Source organism: Coptis chinensis, chromosome 2, assembly GCF_015680905.1.
Source record: "Coptis chinensis isolate HL-2020 chromosome 2, ASM1568090v1, whole genome shotgun sequence".
NCBI classification, from domain to species: Eukaryota; Viridiplantae; Streptophyta; class Magnoliopsida; order Ranunculales; family Ranunculaceae; genus Coptis; species Coptis chinensis.
The window spans coordinates 5,495,365-5,508,245 of NC_141457.1; the positions used below are offsets into that span (position 1 = coordinate 5,495,365).

Consider the following 12,881-nt stretch of genomic DNA (forward strand, 5'->3'; position numbering starts at 1 on the left):
ATGGAGCCTTGCCCTTCTAAACGAACAAGGAACTGGCATAACTTGCCTCGAGATGTCTTAATTTTGATTTTCATGAAACTTGAGCTGAGTGAAGTTTTATATAACGCTCAATTGGTTTGTTCGTGGTGGAGAAAAATTGCCAAAGAGCCTGAGCTTTTTCATATTATCGACGTGCAAAATCTGTGGGATTTTTTCGATATAAGGGACTATGATCACACGACGAAAACGGCCAAGGACCCTGGTATTTTACGTTTAAACGAGGCTCGACATTATTTTGAAACACAGGACTACAATCGAATGTCGAAAATGGCTATAGAAGCGATTAATAGAAGCTGTGGAGAGTTAGTAAAATTCTCTATTATGAAATTTGCCACGGATAAAGTTTTACGCTATATTGGCATGAAGTCAGGGAATTCATTGAAGTGTCTTCGACTTGCAAAGTGTAAACAAGTTTCAGAGAAGATATTGATTCAAGTTGTTAAAAAACTCCCATTGTTGGAGGAGTTTGAGCTGTGTTATTCTTCTTTCTCGTGGAAAGTGATCAAAGTTGTTGGTCATTCGTGCCCGCGTTTGATATCCTTTCGATTGAACCGCCATGAAGTAAAGCACATACATTATTCACCTTACAGAAACGAGTTTATCCGAAAGCACGTAATAGAGAGAAGTTTACGAAAATGTGAGGTTGATGACGACGCATTCGCCATTGCAGCTAACATGCCTACTTTACGTCGTCTCCATCTTTTTGGGAACTCAATGACCGATAAAGGTTTGCGTGCCATTCTTGATAAGTGTCCACATCTTGAGTATCTTGATCTTCGAAAATGTTTTTATATTAAGTTTGGCGGGTTTTTGAGGGAAAGATGCCAGGGCATCAGAATTTTAAGGCTGCCTGATGACTCTACCGATGATTTTGATTTTGATCTTGAAGATGAATATGTAAGAGAACTCCACAATGGAATTAATTCGGATAGTTATTCTTCTGACCCTGATGAATTGTCTGATAAAGAAGAAGAAGATGATTGTTTCATGTGAAGAATGGTTTGATGCAGAGGGTTATAGAGTCAACACATCCATTGTTGGTAAAATAAAATCAATATTAGCATTTCATTAAAGAATTTTCCGATTTCTTTTCATTTCCAATTAACTTAGGAAGTTTAGAAATGTACAATTTTTGCATATTCTACCTACATTATTGGAGACATTACTGATTAGGAAGTTTAGAAATGTACAATTTTTGCATATTCTACCTACATTATTGCAGATAGTACTGATGGTGTCCGCAAAAACCTGATCTCTAGCAGCATGATGATATTCTAAAGTATGCAGGAAGAAGTCTATCTGTACTGATCGAGTCATTAAAGCATTAACCTTACTGCTGGAGAAAACGATACCAATCGATTCCCACTAAGATAACTTACAATTGGACAAACTACTACTCCAGACAAAATCTAAACTTTCACTACAACCAACAACAAACCCAACTTTCTAAACAATCAACAATTATCACAAACAAATAATAATAATACAAAGAACAGTAAAGCATATCACAACACAATATGCAATGCGGTTCGGCCAATGATGCCTACTTCCACAAGAGCTAATCATTTTATAAGTGTGGAAAGGAAAATTACAATCACTCCTCACAAGTCTCTCCACCTTACTAGATCACTCCTCTCTCCAACTTTTCTCTTTGCAAGGGTTTTCTCTCAATTTTGATTGCTCTCAAAATTGGGTTTCTATTCAAGACTTGGTTTTCCAAAACCTAACTTTTGTTTTTATAGTAATCTGAAATTTCGGCGCGTCTGCGAAATTTTGATTCCAATCGACATGCCAATGTCGAAATGTCATGTCCCGATGTGTGCAGATCGTTAGAAGCCAAACTTCCAGCAGTATTAGCTCTTAACGATGTTTGCAGACCGCTCGAGCACCTTACGAACGATGCCATGAGATCGCTCAAGCTCCTTACGAACGATGTGAGCAGATCGTTCGAGAAAGCGAATTCCAGATGAATTGGCTTCTAACGACCTGAGCAGATCACTCAATCTCTATGTGGTCGATGCCACCAAATCGTCCAACCCATCTGTGGACGATTCCACCAGGTCGTACCAACCTATATGGTGAGGGACCCAACACTTCCATAGGTCCATGCTCAACTGTCGATGCTATTTGGCTTAAACATAAGCAACATAGCTATGTACAAGGATCAAAATATCGAATTCGCTGAATATATCGGTGTACCCAAAAACCAATATATATCGGATATATCCATTTTTTTGTGACCAGTCAAAATTTTGTTTTGTATGTCGATATATCGGAAATATCGTCGATTATATCAGAAATATCATCTATTATATCGAAAATATATCGGTCAAAGTCAACAATATTTGGTCAAAGTCAATTATATCGGTCAAAGTCAATAATATCGATCAAAGTCAACAAATATATGATATATCGTATATATCGATCGACATATATGGTTATATCGGAAATTCCGATATATATCGGAAAAAAAGGATTCAATATTCGGTGGATATATATTGATATCGGTGTACCAAAAAAACGATATACATAGGTGATATATCGCCGGCGATATTTTGTTCCTCGGCTATGTACACATAATACAGAGTGGTGAACCAGGAAGCCAGGAAACTAATTGCTAAACTGGAAATTGAAGTCCTATACAAAGTAGTTGCTACTTCAGTGTGTTTACGGGACAAACTAGTGGATAATGAGGTCACACTAATTGATGATTCTATGACCACGACAAAAGCTGGATATGGATCAGAGATTTGATCAGTAATTACAAGAGGGGAAGCGGAGCTAGCATACAAAGGCAGAAACAAGAACAACTCTGCTCTGTGTTGCAAGAACTTAAAGCCATTGATTAGGCTGCTAATGGACATGGATACAAGATGAACAACAATTCTGTGACTAAAAGAAGCTTCAGGTCAAGCATTTAACTGAACAGAGACCTCCCCCCTTGTTACTGCTGCAATTTAGCTACTTCAATCAGGGGAGTCGCTTAGGGGTGTAATGTCAAGGTAGCCTGACCGTTTTCTGTTATGTTTTAATTCCTACACTGAAAAGCAAAAGAAAAGAATATGGTTCTATCTGTGAGCTACTCTTTGACATTAAAACAAGGCTAAATCTATGGCGCGCGAGATGTATGGTGCGCCATTATATCTCGGCCACTCATACCAAGGGGTGCGTGTGTATTTAATGGCAAAGTACTGATCCAAAGGCCCAATATTACCTGCGCACCATACGACCTGCGCACTGAAGACATGCTCATATAACAAAGGAAGAGATTAGATTATTATTTATTATTATTATTTCTTGCTTGTCTTAGCACTGGATGTATATTTTGCAGTAAGGATGTATAGTAACGTGATCTAGAAATTACCCTTGTCTTCAACCTGAATGATTCTTGATTTTGTTTCTCACCATTTACTTTGTATCTAACAAAGTAATATAAAACCTTGGAATTCATTTCCTCTTTCTTCTCAGCTCACAAAGCTTTATGGATAACAACCGATGGAACAAAGAGCATCTTTATGAGAGAAACCAAGAAATCACAAAATTTTTGAACCAAACCAAACACCAAACCAAAAAAACACCAACCAACTTCAAGAGAAACATCAAATATTCGATATCAAATAATGCAGTTTTGGATAAACCGCGCCATATAGTCCACGCGGCCTTCTCAAAACCGCGCCACTGAAGCCCATCTTAAAAGCCCAAGCCCACGCGATTTTCCAGAAACCGCGCGATGTGTCGCACATCAACTTTCTTCTTTCTTTTCTTTCCAAATCTCTCGCGCGGTTTTCGCAAAACCGCGTGATTGAAGCCCATACTCTAGCCCAAGCTCATGTGGTGTTCAAAAGACTGCGCGGTTTTTCCAAAGCCGCGAGAGAGATTTGATACAATACCAAAAGCAAACACCAATTGGTGTTTGCTTTGGTGTTTTCATTAACATGTGTTTCTCCTGAAGATGAAAAACACCAAATTATTGAAAATTTGATGTTTGATGCTAGGATAGTATCTCACCTAAAGATGCTCTAAGTTATCTTAGCCCACCCCGAGAGCAAACTCAGATGAAATGGGAGTCATTAATTTTGATTATTGGGAGCATACCCAGAAGAGTTCATGGATTATTGGAGGCATCTTAAGTCTCTAAACCTTATGTAGCAAATCATTTTAACATGGATTATCATTTTCCTTTCTCTATCAAACACCTATCTGCACACTTGCACTGCAAATAAGATCAACATATTGAATATTTGCTTACACGAATTGAGGATAACAATATAACATATCTCAATGCCAAGTCCAACACACGATCAAAAGTGTCCCCGTCAAAAGGAATCAACTTGCTGGACAAGTGACTCTCTAACCCAAAAGGAATCAACTTGCTGGACAAGTGACTCTCTAACCCACGTATGAACTTTTGGTTTTTTTTCTTGTCAGTATCCACAAGATAGGGAGCAAACCTCGATAAGTAAGGGTGGAATTCGAGCTAAACAAGCCGAGCTTTACCATGCTCAAGCTCGGCTCGCTAATTACACGAGCTTTAAATTGAGCTCGAGCTCGGCTCATATATAGTAAACGAGCGAGCTCGAGCCGAGCTTAAACGAGCCAAACCCAAGCCGAGCTCCGAGCCCTCGGTTATTTTACACTATAAATATGTTATTTGAACTAAACGAGCCGAGCTTCATCAAGCTCATTTGTTACACGAGCTTTTATTTGAGCTCGAGCTCGGCCCATATAGTAAACGAGCGAGCTCGAGCCGAGCCCAAGCCGAGCTCCGAGCCCTCGGCTCAAATTCCACCTTTATCGAGAACTCATTAAACTTGGTCACATACCCAGTCACAGACTTCCCGTCTTGAGTCAACTCAGAGAAGAACTGCTGCTCTTTAACCGCCTCGGAATGAACTTACTAATGAACTTACTCTCAAATCTAACCTTGAAGTCCTCCCAAGTCAAAGTTCTAGTGTCCAAACTAGGAGTGAGAGCTCGCCGCCAAAACCTAGCAGCGTCATCAAGTTGGTGAGCTGCCAACTCCTGCTTCTGAACCTCAGTAAGCTGCATACGCTCAAATACATTTTCACAACTTTGAATCCAAGACTCCGCTGCAATCGCATTCCCAACACTAGTAAATCGCTGCCCACCAAGAGTACCAAACTCCTTATTGCGCTTAGCAAAAGGATCTCCCTGAATAGGATGGTTATTCTGCATAGCCTGCAACAACTTATTCAACTGTCCTCCTGACATCTGTACTGGAGTGTTCATTGCAGGTCCAGTAGTATTACCATTACGTGTCTCAACCATGATCTACATTTCAAACAAAACTCCCATTAATATTCACATATACCCAAAACTCTCAACACTATAACCTATATTCCACATCCGACGATCACTTAGACTTTCTCAATCTAAGCTAACCTAGGCTCCGATACCAAAATGTCATCAGCCTGAATTTCTAAACAATTCCAAAGTGAATATTTGAAATATAAATATCTCAAACATCACTCGGTTCAATTGTCTAAAAACCAAGGCTATGACGGGGTGGATACAACACATGTCAAAACCTAAAACCCCCATCATACAAGAATCAACTTAAATTAAAATAATCCTAACAATTATCCGCCATTACTTTATTAAGATATCATCCCGTCCAAACAAAACATCAAAAAGACTCTCTGAATAAATAGTCCTTACTACCATGTTCTCATGTCATGCTGAAAATATAATTACGTTATTACATCCTTTCAATAAGAATCAGACCTAACAAAAGAACTAACGGACTGCTCCAGGCAAGAATCCAAATCACACGCCGCGGTTCCATTGCCTTCCACCTATGTTCCCAAGAACACACCCATATTGCCAAAACAAAGCAAACATGGGTAAGCAAAATGGAATTTGTTGGTATGAGTAGACTAACCACATATAAATATATCCAATCTTTATTTATCCCAACTAACACTTTAAATATATCATAATATAATCATTCCCAGCTTGGAAGATAGGTAGTTCCATCATTTTAACCGGCATAGTTTCTTTCCAAGCAAGACTCCCATCTTATTAACTCGTTATAATAACTTGTTTTGATAACTAAGTAATTGAACTAAAACTTACCGATATCCTTCGGTATTAGGGTAGGGACCCGCGTCCCCTGCAAGACAAAATATTATTAAGTCCTACCCTCCTGCAAAAGAAAGTTAGAAATCTTATATAACATATGTAGATATCTTATAGGTATTCAAATGTAAGCCCAAAACACACTCGCATAATCAAATCAATTTCTCTTATCAATTAATCAATTACTTTTCTTATACACCCACCCTTTAGTACCTACTCCACGATTTGCACAAAACACATTTGCCAAATCACACATTTCTGTGTGCCTCTCTCCCACCGAATACCACCATATCATAGCCACCTCTGGGCTTTCATACACATATTTCACAGCCTCTTTGGGTACAAAAACTCAAGTCATTCATGGCACATTCAATGAATACCTTAGGTCATTCCCGCCACATTCAAGAAATACCTATCATATCACTAACGGGCCATTCATGGCACATTCAATGAATGCCCTGGGTCATTCCCGCCACATTCAAGGAATACCCAACCCTACATTCCCGTACACTCTAGGAATACAACTAACCCGCTAGGCGAATACCTCAGTTCCTCTTTAGGGTAGTTTAAACAATCTGGTAATTCATGGCACATTCAATAAATACCCGGGTCATTCATGGCACATTTAATGAATACCCATATATCACGCTAATGGGCCATTTATGGCACATTCAATAAATGCCCACCTAACATATGACATTATTAGTTATAAAACTCAATTCTACAACTTGAGGCGTGGAGAGTTCTAAAAGGGTGGGGTAAATTTTGTTTACGCATTATTAAACTTTATTGCATATATTATTTCATAGAACGAAGGAATATCTTAATTCATGTATTTTTGGTTTACGCGTTATTAATTTCATAGATGTATAAGTGTAATAACGTTGTGTATCATAAAAGACTGAAAAATCACAGAGTAGTAAATACACGTACACAAGTATATTTAGAAAGGTCTTAGCCTAAAGTCAAGCATGCTAATAGTCATAGACCTATCCTAATATACCGAATCATAATCCGAGTTAAAAGTCAACTCTGGTCAACGGTTAAAGTCAACTCTGGTCAACAGTCAAAGTCAACCATCCCCAAACTCCTCTAACCCAAAAGCCTAAAGTCAAAGACTTAAGTCCGAAAAAAGAAAATCGAAAATTTAAAACACATAAGCCCACCTACGATTTGGCCCAAGCCCAAATCAAAATTCACTGTTCATCTTCTTCCTCACACCACCTTCCACCGATCAGCCACCACCACCAACCAACCTATCTCCACTATGAACCCCACGGTTCCACTCCCCTTCAAACCCCCAATCTGCCGATACCCAAAAATCCCCATTCCCTTATGCTGCGAAAATCCCAAATCGACTCCATTAATGGTCTGCTAAAGCTTCACTCGCCGGACCACCACTCACCTATCCAACTAACTAAAATTAACCTACAACAAAACCCCTACTACTTTAATTCCTACCAAAAACCCAAATCATTGTTTATCAAATTCGTCCCTCACAACTGGATCGACATTAACCTCCATTAATGCGCCGGTTCCGAAGTTTCCCCTCACGCTCTCCAGCACCCACTCTATTCTTCACCATCCAACGACTAACAACCAAGTAAAACCCACCACAACCACCATTCAATTCAATTATAACCACAACAGTTAACATCACCACACAATCAAACAAAACACATCATTCAAACACAACCAAAAATATATAGGACGATTTGGTTCTGATGGCGACGCCATTAACAACCGGTGTCAAGGCTTCGACAGTTTAAATTCTCAAATTCATCAGAGTTTTACATACTGTAGTACTGCTAAATTTTGTATCTAACAGCCGGCACCATTAACAGGGTTTACAATATCTCAAATATGGAAACAGTAATACTGATATGATTAGCATAAACAAATATAAAAATATATCTTCAGACTACTCACTGTTTATAAACCGAACAGCAAGAAAAATCCCGAAAGACCGAAGTCGACTGTTGTGCGAAAGGACGATCTTCTTCGTTCAAAACCTTTTCTTCTTTCAGTAAAACTCCCTTTTTTTTTCCAAAAAACTAAACCCTAAACCCCTTATTTTTTAAAACCTCCCCGAAAAACTAGGATAACACTTATCTAGTTACTTACGAGACTTTTATCCCTAAGCTGATAGTTATCATATATCTGTTTTATCTATTTCATTATTATTATTATTATTATTATTATTAATACTACTATTATTATAGGGAAAGCAAATAAAAGACGGGGTGTTATAGTATACACACCTTAAAAGGATCTCGTCCCGAGATTCAAGGTAGAGTGTCAGAGAAGAGCTCAGGATGCATCTGCCTTATCTTATCTTCAAGTTCCCAAGTCACATCATTTTCCCTTTCACTCCACTGCACTTTTACCAAGTTTACAATCCTCCTCCTAAGGTGTTTCACATCCCTATCTACTATCGTGATAGGTCTCACTATGAAAGTTACATCATCGTTCAACTCTAGCTCTGCTGGCTGAACAACCTCAGTAGGATCTTTCACACATTTCCGTAGCATAGACACGTGGAAGACATCATGAATCATCGCTAAGTTAGGCGGCAAAGCAAGACGGTACGCCAAACTACCAATGGAGGCTACTATCTCATATGGTCCAATATATCGTGGACTCAACTTTCCTTTCATGCCAAACCTCATAACTCCTCTCATAGGGGAAACCTTCAAAAACACAAAATCGCCTAAAGAAAACTCAACCCGTTTCCTCTTCAAATATGCATAACTCTTCTGCCTACTCTGTGATGTCTTAATCCTTTCTCTAATGACTTTAATCTGTTCAGATGTCTCTCTCACTATCTCAGGCCCAAGCAATACTCGGTCTCCCACGTCTGCCCAACAAGCAGGCGATCGACATGGACGCCCATACAAAGCCTCAAAGGGTGCCATACCGATGCTCGACTGGAAACTGTTATTATATGCAAACTCCACCAAAGGTAAATGCTCCTCCCATCCTCCACCAAAATCCATTACACAAGAGCGTAACATATCTTCTAATATCGATTCACCCCTCTGCGAGGAGGGATGATAAAAGCGTACTTATCGCCAAACTAGTGCCCATAGCATCTTTGAAAAACTCTTCCAAAACTCGAAGTGAACAAAGGATCTCGACCGAAACAATACTCCTTTGGAATCCCATGTAACGACCACTTTTCGAATGTACAAGGAAACCAACTTATCGTATTTCTACGCACGTCAATAGGAATGAAATGAGCAGACTTCGTTAAACGATCAACAATAACCCAAATAGATTCATTACCTCTTCGAGACTTAGGCAAGCCATCAATGAAATCCATAGAAATGTGCTCCCATTTCCACATCGGTATCTCTAATGGCCGCAATAATCCGAAGGCCTCGATGTTCTCGCTTTAACTGGCGACAAGTCAAACACTGCGAAATATATTCTCCAACATCTCTTTTCATTCCTTCCCACCAAAAGGTCCTCTTCAAGTCTTGGTACATCTTCGTTCCTCCAGGATGAATTGTAAACCGAGAACGATGAGCTTCATATAATATCTCCTTCTTTAACTTTGCATCATCTGGTACACACAATCTCTCATGAAATCTCAATCCTCCCTCGGAATCCATCGCCTAATCGATTGCATAATCATCTAAAATATCAATGACCAGATCATCTAACCGACTCAAAAGAAATCGGTCTCTATGTTGCATGGCAATCACTCTACTGAAAATCACCGGCCTAACCTCCAAACTGCATATATACCCCTCATCTGTATCTGGTGTAGTCCGGACATCTTAAGCTGCTATAGTCTCTAAACTCTTCCACTCTTGCACCATAAGAGTGGTCAAAACACCAGGCAATCGACTAAGTGCATCCGCAACTACATTGCCCTTGCGGGTATCTTGGATCTCGAAGTCATAACTACTTATGAACTCCATCCATCTCTGTTGTCTCATATTCAACTCTTTCTGTGAATAAAGATACTTCAAACTCTTCTGATCTGTGTAAAGCTCAAACTTCTCACCATATAAATAATGTCTCCACACCTTCAAAGCAAAAACCACTGCCGCTAACTCCAGGTCATGAGTAGGATAACGTCTCTCGTGTATCTTCAACTCTCGTGAAGCATACGACACCACCTTCTGGTCTTGCATTAACACACAACCCAAACCAGTTCCACTAGCATCTGTAAAAACCACTAGTTTTCCGCCTCTAGTCGGGATTACTAGAATTGAGTCTGTGAGTCAACCTCTGTTTCAATTCTAAGAAAGCCTTCTCACAATCATTAGTCCACATAAACTTCACGTCCTTCCTAGTTAACTTCGTGAGCGGAGCTACAATAAGCAAGAACTTCTTAATAAATCTCCGATAATATCCCGCTAACCCCAGAAACTCCTAATCGTAGCGGTGGTTGGTTGTTTCCATTCTTTCACTACAGCAACCTTCTCAGGGTCTACAACAATCCCTTCACTAGATACCACATGTCCCAAGAAACGAATTTCTTCCTCCCAAAAATGGCACTTGCTAAACTTAGCATATAAGCTCTTTGTTTCTCAACGCGTCTGCATCACTATCTTCAAATGCATCTTATGTTCTTCTGTGTTTTGTGAATACACTAAAATGTCATCAATGAAAACAATCACAAATTTATCCAAATAGGGCCTGAAAATACGATTCATCAGGTCCATAAAGAATGCAGGTGCATTCGTCAACCCAAAAGGCATCACAGAAAACTCATACAACCTATACCGAGTTCTAAATGCAGTCAAAGGAATACTCTTCTCTTCAACTCCCATCTGATAATAACCAGTCCTTAAATCAAACTTTGAAAATATCTTAGCCCCTTTCAACTGGTCCAATAGATCATCAATCCTAGGAAGCGGATACTTATTTTTATAGTCACCTGGTTCAAATCCCTGAAGTCAATACACATCCTCAAAGTACCATCCTTTGAAACAAAAATAGTAGGCGCACCCCATGGTGAGTTGCTCGGTCGTATGAACTTGTCATACACACCTTAAAAGATTCAAACCCCTATACTTAAAAGATATGGTTAAGCCACAAACAAAAACACTAAAACTTAAACTCTTACCCCTTCTTGAGTAATTCCTCGACTTGCACTTTCATTTCGTCCAAAAGCTTAGGTGCCAACCGGTAAGCCGACTTTGAAACTGGTGCAGTCCCCGGTAACAAGTCTATACGAAACTCCACCTCCCTCTTGGGTGGCAACCCTGGAATCTACTGAAAAACATCTTCGAAGTCTCTCACTACTTCCACATCGCTGATATCCCTCGTGGGTATCTTTATAAAGCACATGAAGCTAGACATCACCGAGTCCTCCTTACTAACACAGGTGTGAATTAACCTCGACATGCCAGGTGTATTCACTATAACCTCCCCCCTCGCACAATCCAAGGTAACATGATAACGCGTCAACCAGTCCATACCAAGTATGAAATGGAAACCCTCAAACCCCAAAACGATCAAGTCTACCATAAAGACCGCGATAAGAAACACAACTTAAAACCTTTGCACTTTCGTCATACAAGGTAATGAAACCTCCTAACGGTGTCTCAACACACAAGGGCTTAGATAAAAGGTAGTTTTAAAACTTTCTTTCTCAACATCCGACGAGATATAAAGGAATGTGAAGCACCGAATCAAACAAAACTCTGAATGTAAACCGAGATGAACTAAAGGTACCTTCAACATTCCTGTGTCCCGCACCTGCATAGGCTCTAGCACGAAAGTGGTATTTGGTGCTCGGTCGCCATTGATTACCACTACTTGGTAGGGCAATAACGAGATAAATGACCCACTGATTACACTCCCCAAAGAAGCCTTTTAACAGAACTATGGTTCAAGCGCTTAGTCTTTAGTGCGGGTAAAAGTAATCCGCCGGTCGATACAGAAGAGTGGGAGCTCGACCCTGAATGAAGCTGGGGACCCTGCCTCTGCCACTGATTCCCCTGAGGTCTATAGCCTCCAGGCTGCCCCGGTGGCCTATAACCACCCTGCTGTGCAAATCCTCCCTGGGGTCGGAATACACCCTGCTGATGAAATCCTCCTTGAAACCCCTGCGATGGTGGTCTATGAAACGGACCCCTCTGAGGTATATCATAAGGCCTAAACCTATTCGGCTGTCTGCTCTCAAAAGGCCTAGGACCAACAACTGGTATCTCACCAAACTTCATCTTCCCCCTCGACTCTCTTAAGGCTGCATTCTGTTCCTCATGTCTCAATGCCAAGTCCAACACACGATCAAAAGTGTCCCCGTCAAAAGGAATCAACTTGCTGGACAAGTGACTCTCTAACCCACGTATGAACTTTTGGTTTTTCTTCTTATCAGTATCCACAAGATAGGGAGCAAACCTCGATAACTCATTAAACTTGGTCACTTACCCAGTCACAGACTTCCCGTCTTGAGTCAACTCAGAGAACTGTTCAGCCAACTACTCTTTTACTGCCTCTGGAATGAACTTACTCTCAAATATAACCTTGAAGTCCTCCCAAGTCAAAGTTCTAGTGTCCAGACTAGGGGTGAGAGCTCGCCACCAAAACCTAGCAGCGTCATCAAGTTGGTGAGCTGCCAACTCCTGCTTCTAAACCTCAATAAGCTGCATACGCTCAAATACATTTTCACAACTTTGAATCTAAGACTCCGCTGCAATCGCATTCCCAACACCAGTAAATCGTTGCCCACCAAGAGTACCAAACTCCTTATTGTGCTTAGCAAAAGGATCTCCCTGAATAGA

The 12,881-nt window shown here is 40.2% G+C and overlaps 1 protein-coding gene across 1 annotated transcript; it reads left to right on the forward strand.

Annotated features, from left to right (window-relative positions):
* LOC147514517 (F-box protein SKIP19-like) lies at window positions 1-1,032 on the forward strand. Its single transcript, XM_086592610.1, has one exon. The coding sequence runs from the start codon at window positions 1-3 to the stop codon at window positions 1,030-1,032; it is 1,032 nt and encodes a 343-aa protein (XP_086448736.1).
* Window positions 1,033-12,881: the final 11,849 nt, after the last annotated feature.

Excerpts from the sequence above, each read along its gene's own strand:
- LOC147514517 (XM_086592610.1), top strand. The coding sequence starts at position 1 with ATGGAGCCTTGCCCTTCTAAACGAACAAGGAACTGGCATAACTTGCCT.